Below are 15,023 nucleotides of genomic sequence, written 5' to 3'. Positions count from 1 at the left end.
AGAAACTGATACAGAGGCCATGGAGGGATGGCTTGCTTCCCCTGGCTTGCTTAGCTTGCTTTCTTATAGAACCCAGGACTACCAGCCCAGGGATTGCACCACCCACAATGGGCTCTCCCACCCTTGATCACTAATTGAGAAAATGCCCCACAGCTGGATCTCATGAAGGCCTTTCCTCAACTGAAGCTCCTTTCTCTGTGATAACTCCAACCTGTGTCAAGTTGACACAGAACCATCCAGTACAATAGCCATTGCCCATTTGACATAATAGTGTGGGGCTGGAGACCTGACCCTGACATTAAAGACGACTTACAACCTAACGTTGTGTGCTAACACTACTTTTCTTTTTTTTTTTTTTTTCCTGCAGGTGGCTGGGTGGCTTAATTGTCTGCTTCCTGCTGACCCTCATTGTGACTTTCTTTTTCCTGGGCTTGTTGTGTGGTGTGTTTGGCTATGACAAGCATGCCACCCCAACCAGAAGAGGCTGCGTGTCCAACACTGGAGGCATCTTCCTCATGGCGTGAGTCTTCACTCCTTTCTCTCACAAGGCAGAAGCGTGAGGAGGAGGGTGGTGCCAAGTGTGCTATTACGGAACCTGTAGCCTCTTGGGCTCACACTGGAGCCTCTGAAGTCACATCATGTGTATATGGTGGGCTCCTTTTTAAAGCAGCTGTCACGAGAATCTTCTCAAGCTGCACAATACTCATGGCTCCTTCATTATCTTCATTCACTCATTCACTTCATTATCTTCATTCACTCACCCATTCACACATGACAAGCAGAGACACCATTGTCCCCTGTTGGCAGTACTGCTAACTTCAAACTCCAGGGACTTGATTTAAAGCAGGGTTTGATCTAAGGTCAGTACCCTTGGGATTTAGGTGAGTAGCCTGAATTAGGGAGCAGAGTAGGTGATAAGTATCTGATAGTGGGGAGCCTGCGGCAGATAGGAGGGGGACGATCGCTGCTTTAAAGATATCCACATATAAATAAGTTCAGGTATTTGGAAGAGTTTTCCTGTGGGATACTGAGACAAAGAATGTCCAAGTGGCACCAGAACGGTAAACTGGGATTCAGGTGAATTGGCAATGAATGTGTCACCAAGGAAGCTGGGTGGGCTTCCAGTGCGCTCAATGAGAATAGTACTAGGATACGTAAGCAGGCTCAAGGGGAAGGAAGGATTGGAAGCACCTCCTTTGGGAGATGGAGAACCAAACTAGCAGCCATCGGCTCTCACTGTCTCTGGTATGAGGAGGAAGGCCCGAGAGCAAGTGCCATGCATTGATCTACCTCTTTAAACTCAGATTCACATCAGGTTTTTTCATGCTCTGTGTTTCTAAGTATGTTCCCCCCCCAAACAGGCTCCAGTATCATGTACCTTCATTAACGTTAATGTAGATATATCTAAAAGTATTCTTTTTTTTTTAATGGTTTTTCAAGACAGGGTTTCTCTGTGTATCTGTGGCTGTCCTGGAACTCACTTTGTAGACCAGGCTGGCCTCGAACTCAGAAATCCGCCTGCCTCTGCCTCCCAAATGCTGGGATTAAAGGCCTGTGCCACCACTGCCCGGCTTCTAAAAGTATTCTTTAATTGAATGGCCTAGGATCTGTCAGGACCCAAGAAAGGGTTCCACATGAGAAGCCTATTTGCTCACACATGTAGTTTTAAAGCGTTCTTCTTCAGGACTGGATACAAGCCAGAGAGGGAGGGAGGGAGGGATGGAGGGATGGAGGGGTGGAGGGGTGGAGGGGTGGAGGGGTCGAGGGGTCGAGGGGTCGAGGGGTCGAGGGGCGGAGGGAGGGACCTCCAAGTGAGAGTCCCTCTCAACAGGGAAGGAAGTAAGCAATAACAAATTACACCGGCAAGGAAACAATGTATTTATTTTGCTTTTTTGTTCAATTAATCATAGATACAGGTAGATTAGCTTAACTTTAGGACTTTCACAACCCAAGCAACTGGCTGTTTGAAACGCTTTGGTATATATACTCCATCAGTTTAACTTAAACTAGGCTAAACATTTACTCCCTTCATGAGATTTTGTGTGTGTGTGTGTGTGTGTGTGTGTGTGTATGGATATAACAACAAAGACAAAAATCTGATATCTGGCTTCAAACAAACAAGCAAAAGAGGAATCCACCCACAGGTTTATGAAGGCTTAAATGCTACTTCTGTTTAGATATTTTTCTGTAGATTAAGGAGTCTTTACAGAGACAAAGGCTTATAGAAAAATTTGGGATAGAGGCAGGGAAAATGCTAAGAATGTCAGATGCCATCAGATTCATAAAGGTGGGCCACAGATGCATGTGCCTATGGCTTCTTTATCATTGATCCCTACCTGTGCTCGTGGCAGACTTGGCTATGCTTGCTGACAGTTCTACCCCCTGAGCCATCCTGTAGACAACTGGACAATTGCAAAGGGAAGGTTGGGTCCCCCAGACCCATGAGAAGGCTGCAGTGTCTGCTTCCAAACCACGCCCTCACTTGTAGAAGCTGCAGGGTCTATTTCCAGTTCTGCTGAGACCACGTCCCCATATGCTCTGCACATGGTGCACACTCATCTACTCGGAAGCGTAGTCTCTTTCAAAACTTGATTTCCCAAAAGGTTCCTCATGCAGATCTAGAGGCCCTCTCATTGTGTCTTCTGAGGGTCCCCAGAGCATCTTAGGGACTGCGTGAGATACAATGGTGAACAGAGCTTAGAATTTCAGGCTTCCTCAGAGATTAGGGGACTCAGCCATGACTACAAACTTTTTTGAGTGTGTTTCTTTGAAGCCCATTACGAAGCTTCCTCCTTTATCTCTTGGCAACAATGTCCAGATCATCATTCTAGACTTCAGAAGAAGAATTGATTCCAGGAGAGTCACTTGTATCACATAGTCACATTTGCATAGCTGGGTGTTCATTTTCAAGGTTCTCCAGACTCTAGCAAAGGCCACAGAGACACTATCATGCCCTTCGTCTAGTAATTCACATCCTGGCAACTCTGGGAAGGAAGGAGAGTGAGCTCTGGAAGATTCCCCCTGAATAAAGATGTGTTTCCATTTCCATAGTTTGTGTTAAAGTGGTAAGGTCTGGTCAGGTGGTGGTGGTGGTGCCCAGCACTCCAGAGGCTGGTCTTCAGATCTAGTTCCAGGACAGCCAGGACTCTTATTTACACCGAAAAGTCCCATCTCCAAAAACCGAAAATATGGTAAGGTCTGAATGTCTAGCTGCAGGAGAGACAAGTTGGTCAGAGTAAAGGCACTTGTGAGTTGGGCACTAGATGTAGTATTATGGCTTTCTAGAAATGCTCCCAAGATAAGACAGGGGTCACGGAGTAGGTGTGTGTTGTCATAACTGCTGGGTTATCAGGGCTGGGTAGTCACTGTTCTGAATCTTTCTGATCACCAGAGCAGTCACTGCAGTCTTTCCTCCATCCCTTCCTCTAGCTTTCTCGCTTTCTTTGTAGTCACTGAAGTCTAACCTGGGGCTTTACACAGGCTAGCCATGTACTCTACCACTGAGCAACGTAACCAGCCCTCCCGCATGGGGTAGCTTGCTTTTGCTTCCTCTGTGGCTCTTGTTTTTCCTCCTTATTCTCCTCCTGCTCCTCCTCTCTCCTGGTCCATGGAATACATATCAGTGTGTTCTTACCCTGAGCCTATGTCCACATCACTGATCTATGTTCACACACATGTCCACAACAACACTGATCCATGTGTACACACCTGTCCCCACCACTGATCTATGTGCACACACCTGTCCATGCCGCTGACTTATGTACACACACCTGTCCACACCACTGATCTATGTGCACACACCTGTCCACAACAACATTGATCTATGTGCACACACCTGTCCACACCACTGACATATGTGCACACACCTGTCCATACCACTGACCTATGTGCACATGCCTGTCCACACCACTGATCTATGTGTATACATATTTGGAAAATAGAGGTGCCAACCACTCTGTCCATTTCCCTTTTTAAACAGAAAGAATTTCCACCAACAATTCCCTTCCAACATTCTTCCCCACACACCAGCCTTCTCAGCAGCATGGTCTGCATTGCTTCCTGTTTTCTCGTCTCCCAACAACTCCCAGGCCTTCTCCAATTTAATTTCGTCCCCCATCATTCCACCTCTCAAGTCAGCAGTAACTTCTGTTCTACACAACAGTGGGGGCAGCAGTGTTCGCCAAGTTGAGCACTCCCTTCTGCAAAGCCCTCACTCCCAGTTGACAACTTCACACCTACATGACTTCCTTCCAGCTTCTCTGGCTCCCTGTCTCATTCTCTATCACTGGCTCTGTTTCCACCACCCATTCTTCAAAGATTAAAGTCCTCCAGGTCAGCCCCAGAATGCTTATCTCTTGAATCCATCCCCATTGTTAAGAAACCATCTCTAAGCTGCTGCTCTAATCCCATGCGTATGCTCCAAACACATTGAACTCCTCCACCACACTGTCACATTGTCTCACAGGTCACATGACCAAGGCCCATTTCCTCTTCTCTTCTTGCACAGAGCATCGGTGTCCCAGCTATCTCCCTCTGTCCTTCATCCCATTGCCTTCCATGTTATATTTCATTCATCCACTGGCTTCTCTCCATCAACAACAGCCACATTAGGCCACCATCCCGAACCATAACTGCCTCCACAGTGGTGTCCCGCCATTGTTGACGACTATCCAATCATCCTTCACATTATAGCAAAAGTGTATTTCCTCAGAAAGAAGTTGGTTTGTATTTATCCTTGGGTTTCAGCCCCTTGTTGCTCTTCCTTGGGATCTCCCATCCCCTATCCACTGTGCTTCTCCATGCCATTCTCTGCTACCTCTGTGGGGACAGAACCACACTGGTCCCTTTCAGAACCTCAGCGGTACTGTGTGAGTTACTTCACTCATCAGTGCAACACAGTCCCTGGTAAGCAACTGAAGCCAGGAAGGCCATGGTTTTAACCCTTTAAGAGCACCTCCATCATGGCAAGGTCGTCATGGCAGCAGGAGCTGGAGGATCACCCTGCAATCACAGGCAGGAAACAGGAAGGAGAGAAGGCTAGTGCTTGCCTGGTTTCTCTTGTTCATCAGTCTGACACCTCAGCACATGGAATAGTGCTACTTACAGTTAAGGTAGATGATCCCATTCCAATTACCCTAATCCAGATAACCCTTCACAGACATGCCTAAGAATATCCTCCATAGGCCTGGATGTTTGAATTCTTGATCTCTCCTGTAGGTGGAGCTGTTTGGTAGGTTTAGGAGGTATAGCCTTGCTGGAGGATGTGTGTCTCTGGGGGAGGGGGGTGTGGGCTTTGAGGTTTCAAAACCCTCATACCATTCCCAGTGCTATTGAAGGAATCTGGTGACCCACCAGCCAAAAATAAAGAGACTGAGACTTTTCAATACTTCAGAGCTTAAGTCTTAGCTGGGCAGACTCTCAATTAGCTCACATAAGTTTACCCGGCCATCTAGCTCTGTCCCACCACATGGCTAGCTATACCCATAGTCATGTCTCCCTTCTTTCTTGTCTATTGATGAGAAGACCATTTTCTTTCTTCTTCCCAGAGTCCTTTTCTTTGCTTGGACATTCTATCTTCCACTTCATGCCCTAACTATTGGCCACCAGATCTTTATAACAACCAATCAGCAGTAAGATACATCTGATACAACTCTTAAACAGTGTAACCTTTTCTTTAGGATTTATAAAACAGGCGGTCAGTAATGAGTCACACTAATGACAATACCAAAATCTTTTAAGCATTTAGCTCACTGCCATTTCATCAGTTAACAAACTGAATATGAAGAGACACCGCCTTAAATACAGTGTGAGTGAAGGTCATTTCCACACAGAGGACTCTATTTCCTGTTTATGGTTTGGAATGAAAGCCCTCAGCCTTTGCTCTAGCCACTATGTCTGCGGCTTGCTGCCATGCTTCACCACCATGATCAAACCTTATCTCTTTGGAACTGTAAACCAAATAAGCCCTTCTATGAATTCTCTTCATCATGGTGTTTTATCACAGCAGTAGAAAGTAAACCAAGACAATCTCTTGATGGCGTGCCTCAGGCTTATTGCCTAGGTGATTCTAGAGCCTGTGAAATTGGCAGGATGGATCTCCATAAGCACACTTCCTTCTTATATTTCCTACATGTACTTCTATAGATAGATAGATAGATAGATAGATAGATAGATAGACAAAAAGACAGATAATATACATAATTCTATCTCAGAATTAGTTCCGAGATAATCCCAGATCCCAGGCTCTAGACAATGTGAGACCAACACTACCATTCTAAATGTTCTATAAGCATTTTCTAACTCTTTGTTTGTGGAAGGTCAAGGTATTTTTAACCCAAAAGCACTGGAGATGGCGGCAGGTCCCCTGTGTACGCGGGTCCACTGAGTAGGTAGAATTAGTGAGAACTCCCAGGTCTCACGCATGTCCCTTGTGTTTTTTCCAGTGGGGTTGGATTCAGCTTCCTTTTTTGCTGGATATTGATGATCCTTGTGGTTCTTACTTTTGTTGTTGGTGCAAATGTGGAAAAGTTGCTCTGTGAACCTTATGAAAACAAGAAATTATTACAGGTAAATATGGTTTTCTATTTATATGGGCGGCTTGGACAGATTCTTGGATCTTACCATGTCTTGTGGGTTGTGTGAACTGAGAAACTATTTTGCTCTCACTCAACAAGTTGAAATTCTGCTTGCAATAGCTAGTACACACACACACACACACACACACACACACACACACACACACACACGAGTAGTAGGCTTACCCTGGTTAAATATCAAGGAGGCACAGTTAAGAGTTGAATTTCAGGTTTGCTTTCCCCAAGACCGACTCACAAAGACTCCAGGACTCTGTCCGTTCTTTCACTTCCTTCATTAATATAGAAGTTTGGTTTGTATGTCTCACTTTCTAGTGTTTTTCTATAGATTCTGATTTGTGTGTGCATGTGTGTGCTATTTGTCTGTGATGTTTGTGTGTTTGTATGGTTGGAGGTCAGAGGTCAATGTCAGATGTCTTTGTCTATTCCCCTTTACATTTTGAGACAGGAGCTCTCACTGAATCTTCAGTTTACTATCTTGCTATACTGGCTGGCCAGTAAGCTTCCAGCTAGGGTCTGCCCTCCTCTGCCCTGTGGTGCTAAGGTTATACACCTCTGCATTCTTCCCTTACATTGGTGCTAGGGTCTGAACCCAGGTCCTCCCACTTGCACAGCAAACACTTACCTACAGAGTCATGTTTCCAGCTACAGATCCTTATTTTTGAAACCTATTTATACTTCCTGCTTTTGTGTGTGTTTTCCACCTGGTGCCTGTTATGAAAACAAGCAAAATGACTGACTGCACAGGTAAGCAATTATCACTTCGGTTATCGTTAGCCAAGAGAAACTAAATTGAGACCAGCAATGGATCACACCATCTCTATTTAGCTTCCTAAAAAAGAATGGTAGAACATTACCTTCAAGTTATGTGTACAAGAAAATAAGTAAGCAGAGGTGAACTTCATGCTTGGTCTTGGGTCCTATGACTTAGATGTCTCTTTGCATCTGTATGAGTATTTTAACATCAGAAAAACAAAATTTAAAGTCAGAAACACTTGATCCTAAGCATTTTGGAAGGGGATGCTGCACAGCCACACACTGTTGTACTTCTCCTGAATGTGTGTGTCACAGTGTTGGAAAGTGACGGTTGGCTTTCTTGGTTTTGTTTTTTAAGACAGGGTCTCAATAGGTAGCCCTGGCTGGCCTAGAACTCACAGAGATCTGCCTGCATCTGCCTCCAGAATGCAGGGGTTAAAGGCGAGCGCCCTCATGGCCAACTGGAAAATAAATGCTTGCTTTGTCCTGAGGGACTGAGTCTATTGCTTTATGACTTGATCTCATTTTTCTGAACCAAATAGTCTAGCTGTTCTTCTGGTGTGTCTAATAAATTGACGTTGCTCTAGAAACACCATTTCAGCTGTTCTGATTGATGCTAACTTGGTGCTCAGCATATTTACTCTAACGATGCCATTCTTCTCTCATTTCGACCTTAAAATGAATAAGAAATATCACAGTAGAAAATATCTCAAAAACATCTAACCGAATGATACATTTGATTGTATGAGTTAGTTGTACAACTGTCTTTAAAACAAATTGTGTGTTTGTTCCAGGTTTTGGACACTCCCTATCTGCTCAAGGAACAATGGCAATTTTATCTCTCTGGCATGCTATTCAATAACCCAGACATTAACATGACCTTTGAGCAAGTCTACAGGTATTAATTCTCACAATAGACATTTTCTGTTGTGGGTAGTTTTTGCTTCCCCGCCTTATGCTCCTGGGCAGGCCACACTACCTTGGCCACTTCAAAGGCTGGGCACTCCTAAACCTTCCCCTGCTACCCCAGACCCAATCAGGGAAGTAGCCAGTGGCCTTGTGGCTAGTTGGCTTTATCTCCTGCCGCTACTGTGTCCCCTTCTTCTTTTCCAGTCCTCTCTTTCTCCTACCCTACCTGCACAACTCTCAGTGTCCCACCCCATGCCCAGCCATTGGCCGTGGACATCTTTATTGATAGATCAAAAACCAATTGGAGACAAGGACCATCAGCATCTGGACACACAGATTCAAAGCATTGGCACCAATCTCCAACAACTTTCCTGCTGACAATGTTTTTCATTGTTACTAAGAATGAGAATTTTATTTTCAGTGTTTTTTTTTTTTCTCCCACTTAATGGTGTGAAGTTCCAATTACAGAAGTAAGCTGTTTTCTAGTCTCAGCAAAATATCATAGGAAATGATCCCAAAATGTCATCTTTTCAAACCCTTGTGATCTGGTCTTGGTGATTTCTCAGTCCCCCCCCCCCCGTCTTAGTATTCCCTAAGATTCCCTGGCTAAGGGAACAATAATACACATTAACAGGATCTTTTAAGAATTCAGAGAGTGGCACATATCACAGGCACTCAATATTGAGACAGCTTTAGGGCTAGCTTGTGCATTGCACAATCAGATCACCTGGGGTCCAGCCTAGTTCCTGTGGATCTGGACAATTTAATTCTTCTTCATTCAGTGTGATGCATAACCATGGGAATCTGTCCATGGAGTTGTTAGAGCCAAGTGAGATGTATAAGTTTGCAGTAGTGCCTGACACATAAAAACACGATAAGAATAGTGTTCTAGTATTGTTCATTTACATGCATTTTCCCTTGATACGTAAGAACACTGATAGAACATCCTGACTTCTGTCACTAATATTCCCTGTGATGCTAACTGAATACACAGATCTCTCCAACCCTTTTATAACCTTAAATCTTCAAGTCCTGCAGCAGTAACATGACACAGACTCCTTGTGTGTAATGAACACCTAACTTTAAAACTTTTCTTTCGTTTTCCCTCCTGTTGGTAGTGAGTTGGCTGAGAAAACATTCAAGCAGTCAGCATTCTTCCCATGGAAGCATTTTCTTCCTTATGTTTTCTTTTGGGTGGAATACTTGGTCATTTTCATGGTCATTCTCACGGTCCCCTTTGGGTCTTTCCACTTTGATTCATAAATGTCTTTTGATGTTCAATAGCCACGTGGGTGCACATGTAAAAGCATCAGATGACTTCTGAAGGTCTTGCTTCTGAACCTCAAATTCACGGTCATCTGACAAGATACACAAAGAGCCCCAGGGCTCTTCATTGTCTGAATTCACTCAAAGAAAAATCTTGTCTTTAGTTGGGTCTTTAGAGCAAGCCTGTAAATAGCATGTGATAGTCCCTTCCCTCTAAACCTGGGGTAACTGGGGGTACTTCCTTCCTTCCCATCATACACTTTTGACAAGGTAGGAAAATGCTCCTCCTAGTCAGATGGATGACAAACCTCTTCCTTCATGTTTCGTGACAGTCAGAGATTGCTGAACTGGTCAGGTTTTCTCTGTTTCTTTCCTTAGGGATTGCAAAAGAGGTCGGGGCGCATATGCTGCTTTTCAGCTTGAGAATGTCTTCAACATCAGTAAGAATTTGAACATTGAGCAGGTGAGTCATCAGAGCCAGGTATAAACTTGACCTTTTTCTCTCTTACTAAACACAGGTGTATTTTCTTCCCTTTGGTTAAGACTGATGTGAAGCCCACAGAAGTTAAAACACAGTTTTAAAGTGACATCAAGTAGTTTACGATGGGTACGAACTCATCAAAACCGTTCTAGGAGAAGCATTTTGCATTGGAAAGCTGTAGCACCATTATGGCCCCCTTAGTTCCTCTAGTGACTTCCAATAATGCCAGATAAGCAAGGTGTGGGCCAAAACGTTCTCCCTCAGTCTTGCATGGGACCTACTTAATCTGGCAGCTGTTTGCAATCCTTACTTTTCCCTGTTAATCTCCAAACCTTTTCTCACCACCAGCCAGTTGCCTTACCTTCTTCACATTTATTCTATAGACTATACAAGACCCTCCAAAGAGGCCTCCTGTAAGATGAAACCCTTAGTTTCATCGAGCCAGCATGCCCTACAAGAAGATGCCTACTCACTTCCCAGGGATGTGAGTTGGCTCTTTAGGACCAGTTCCTCTAGTCTGCTGGGTCTAGGGCTTGGGAATTAGATGGAAAAGTATGCTTGCCACCGTCTTCATTCCTTACACCTAAAGCATTGCTACTCCAAGACTCCTGAATGGGTTGTGTGTGCCATGCCAACCCATGACAAGGAGCAGAAAGGATGGAATCCAAAGGAGAATGACTGTCTTACCTGTGCTTCAGCCCGTGCCCTTGTCATGTCTTTAGACGCCAAGCAAAGGCCACCCCACAGCACACTGGACAGAAGGGCAAGAGTTTCTGCCCTTGTTCTAAAGAACAGTTAGCTTAGATGTCTTCAGCCTTCCTACTAGGAAGTCATTTTAAGTCTTCTCAGCTTCCTGAGTAGATCGATCCAAAGCAAGAAGAGGGGAGAAGGTCCTGCCCCACATCTTGCTCACTTTGGCATCATGGTGGGTCATTAGAGGAACCAAGATGGCTCTACAGCTTTCCACTGTGAGGGCCTTTTGTTTGAAAGGTTTATGTGAGTTTTTTATACCTCCAATAAATATTCCTATAAATAAAACATCATCTTGTAACAAAGTCCTAAGCACGTATATATATATATATATATATATATATATATATATATATATATACACACACACACACACACACACACACACACACATACATATTTCACACTCTTTTGTCCAACATGCCATGGGCTATTTTCCCTGTTCCCCACTATGTAACAGTTGAGAATGGTAGCCAGGCACTGTATACTGATGGAAACAACTGATTGACTATGAAAACAACCCCACATCAGCAACCACACTCCCAGGATCTCTGTCTCCCAGAGGATATCTCCTATGCCTTCCTACTGCCGGTCCCCTCCCTGGAATGACAGCCTGCTCTGTCCTTTTAGCCTTTCTGTTTGTCAAGGCTGGAGGCTTAGAGGTCATTTCTTCTCTACAGAATGCCCATTTCCACCGAGTCCTCCTTGGTCTTCTGATGGAGCTCATGGGTCCCTCTCTTATGACTCTGCCTCTTGCTCTGAGATCTTTAAGGGTGGAGATGCAACCTTCCTTCTCTTTAGATTGTACCTCTGGAGAGAATGCTTATGGAAGCGGAGAAGGAAGTGGTGGTCCAATCAAAGTGTACGCACCTCTCTTTATCTAGTAACCCCTGTTCTTCTGGAAGGCTCTGAGTATGTGACTGAAAGGATTGTGTTTTGTTTTGTTTTGTTTAACACAGCTTTCTGAGAACATAACTAAGGAGTTGGAAAAACTGAAGGTGAACATTGATAGCATCGAACTGTTGGATAACACAGGAAGGAAGAGCCTCGAGAACTTTGCACACTCTGGGGTAGACACAATCGATTACTCCACGTACTTGAAGGAGGTATGAGACAGATACAGGCGCACCGTCTTTGGGGAGAAATTTGGAGTATTGCACACATGTGTATCTTTTTCATTTTTGTTTATCACACAGCATAAAGGTTAGCCTTTTCAAGGCCAGCAGTTTAGGGACATTTGGTGTATTCATAGTCAGCATCTCCAGCCCCAAAGTTGTTTCATCACCCACAGGGGGGGCACTCTAACCGAAAACAGTTGTTCCCAGTTCCAAATGCCTGGCAGCCACCATCTGTGCTCTCTTCTGAATAATCCATATAAGTAGAAACCTACACTTCGTGACTTGCTTTTCTAGATTACTCTACGGAGCATGCTTTTAAGATCCATGAATGTCACAGTGTGTATTTGTAGCCTTCTTTTTCACTGGTGAATGAAAATGACACAGATACATAGAAAAGCAAAGGCTGTTAGTTACATAACGGTCTCTAGCTTTATTTTGTTACCTGCTGGCTGTGACCCTCTGTTCAAAATATAAGATTTTTTTTTTTATTTGTTTGTTTGTTTGTTTTTTTCTCATTTCCTCCCTGGTAGACTGAGAAATCCCCTACCGAAGTGAATCTGCTGACATTTGCCTCTACTCTAGAAGCAAAAGCAAACCAGTTGGTGAGTTTGAGTAGCCTGGTTAAACACTGCCATAGCTGGAATGGCAAATATCAATAGCTTTGTTTGGGAAGCCACAAAGAAGCACCTGTCACCATGGCTTGACTGTGTCTCACAAGCACCTCACCGATGCACTGGAGGCCACTGGCAACTGTCCCCACGTGGTCCAGAAGGCTTTTACCTTTGTATGCGCTTTCATGGATCCTCACCTCCACTTCAAATACACATACATATATACACATTCATGTACACAGCATGCATATGTGTACAGATGCATACATATACACAGAATATACACACACTCATACACACACAGACATGCACACATAGGTACACACAGACATACACATATATACAGATATATACACACAGAATGCATATATACATGTATATACATATATGTATACATATACACAGAATATACACACACTCATATACACACAGACATACACATATATACAGATATATATACACAGAATGCATATATACATGTACATACATATATGTATACATATACACAGAATATACACAGACATACACACATAGGGACACACACAGACATACACATATATACAGATATGTACATACAGCATGTAGACATACATACATACATGTACCCAGATATATACATATGTACACGCATACAGACATGCACACATACATATGTACACACATTTTTTTTTTTTGCATTGTAAGGAGTGGTAACTGAGTTGTGCCTTGCATCACCAACAGTGAGCAGCATATAAAATCGGGCAGAGGCACCATCATAACCACAGACCTCCCCACCATCAGCTCTTCTACATGGCCTGACTGGTCCTCTCTAACAAAGAGTAGGCTGTGGTGACAAGGAAGCTGGGCTCTAGAGGAAGACCCAGCTTTAAACCCTGACTCGGTCTCCTCCTAACACCAGTAGCTTGAGTGAGGTATTTCACTCACCTGTGCCTTAGTTTCCCAATCTGTAAAATAGAGGCAGAAATTATACCTGCCTTACAGGATTGTTATAGTTCATATACTGACCATCGTTTAAGTGGGAATTAACTTGATTAATTCTCAACTGAGCTTTGGTTTTTCACAACAGTAAAACAGGGTACTTAAGTGGCTATATCATTTGGGGGCAGAGGAAAAGAAACCACAGCATCTTGTGCTTTGGAGTGTGAATTGTTGCTAAATCTGTGGCCTCGAAGTTTGAAGACATTTGTCTAGCTGCTGCATCTCTGGGCTACTCATGTCATGATTGTCTCAGAGAGGATCCTGGTAGTTATGTAGTGTCTTCTGCTATCCTTTATGATTAAAGGGTCTGTCTTGCGGTCTTGTTGATCCTTCTATGTTTTCTTTGTAGCCTGAAGGACAGTTGAAGCAGGCCTTCTTACTGGATGCACAGAATATAAGAGCGATCCACCAGCAGCAAGTCCCTCCTGTGCAGCAATCACTGGTAACACTTAACAACCTGGGCCACTTTGTGGCAGCCGGAGTGAAATCCAGCATGTCATTAGCTAGTTTAGTTACAGACAGCCTCAAGACCCACACTCATGATGGAGGGACCATCCACTCAGCCTCAGCCTCAGTCTCCAATGTGGAGCTTTAAAAACACAACCTTAGACCATACCTTCTTTTGCTGGTTTCCCCTCTCTTCCTTCCATGAGGGTGTGAACAATGAGATTTCCCCCACCACCACCTGTCTCCAGCACCATACCTTAGCCAGCACTCTGTCTAGTAGGCCTCCTGGGTGATGTGATTGTGCTCTGTGCCCATGCTGACGTATTCTCCAATTCTCTTTCTCCAAACTCTGCTTAGAAATTTGTGAGGGTGAGGGTAAGTACCTCTGTTTCCTTTAGCTCTGTTGGCTCCACCCATGGCTAGTCTCTCTTTCTCCACCGTTCTGCCCCCAAACCTCCCAACTTTCTGTTCCCTTGCTTCTATAGTTCTATACAAAGCAAAGGTAGTTTGCAGTTTGAGATCCCACAGACCTGGTTTCAGATCCTTCTTTTGTCCCTCTAAAACATAGTGATTCCCCCAGTGTCCTCATCAAACAGTTTGGTTTTGAATAATAAAAGTGAGACGATTGGGATATTGGGGTAGTTCCTACTCACTGTCACTTGGTTCATGGAAATATCTGACCTCTGAACTTGGGGACTCAGGAACCAGAGGAAATGATGTTATAAGGAATTGATGTTATGAGGAATTGATGTTACAAGGAATTGATGTACACTTGCTCCCGGGCCTGTTTGTGGCTGTCAAAGGGAGAACTGCGTGGACACTGGGTCCCTAGGTCAGCTGCTTGGGTTTGCAATGCACGCAAGTCCATCCTCTCCAGTATAGACACGTATAGATCTAGTTTTCACTCCAGTTGTCTCTGTCTCTTCACCTTCTTACTTCCTGGTTTGCTGGAGTTCCACAGGATTCTCCTATAAGATCCATAGACTCTGTGTATTGGCTCACTACAGTTCTCTGTGTTTGTGCACACCTAGAACATAGAGAGCATATGTGAGCATACTTATTGTTGTTTGCATTTTCACCCTGGTCTTTTCAGAGCTAGGACAACCTGGCCATA

General features: G+C 44.1%; 1 protein-coding gene across 4 annotated transcripts in view; it reads left to right on the top strand.

Annotated features, from left to right (window-relative positions):
- Prom1 (prominin 1) overlaps positions 1–15,023 on the top strand; it is a 103,967-nt gene that overhangs the window by 72,820 nt on the left and 16,124 nt on the right. For all 4 annotated transcript variants that reach the window (XM_029545165.1, XM_021211251.2, XM_021211250.2 and 1 more), the window contains 7 exons: positions 368–520; positions 6,444–6,567; positions 8,144–8,247; positions 9,903–9,987; positions 11,715–11,861; positions 12,404–12,475; positions 13,812–13,904. In XM_029545165.1, the coding sequence (XP_029401025.1) occupies positions 368–520; positions 6,444–6,567; positions 8,144–8,247; positions 9,903–9,987; positions 11,715–11,861; positions 12,404–12,475; positions 13,812–13,904 (778 nt within the window). The remainder of the gene's footprint in view (positions 1–367; positions 521–6,443; positions 6,568–8,143; positions 8,248–9,902; positions 9,988–11,714; positions 11,862–12,403; positions 12,476–13,811; positions 13,905–15,023) is intronic.

This window comes from Mus pahari, chromosome 13 (genome assembly GCF_900095145.1).
Source record: "Mus pahari chromosome 13, PAHARI_EIJ_v1.1, whole genome shotgun sequence".
Classification (NCBI taxonomy): Eukaryota; Metazoa; Chordata; class Mammalia; order Rodentia; family Muridae; genus Mus; species Mus pahari.
This window is presented reverse-complemented; position numbering and strand designations above follow the sequence as displayed.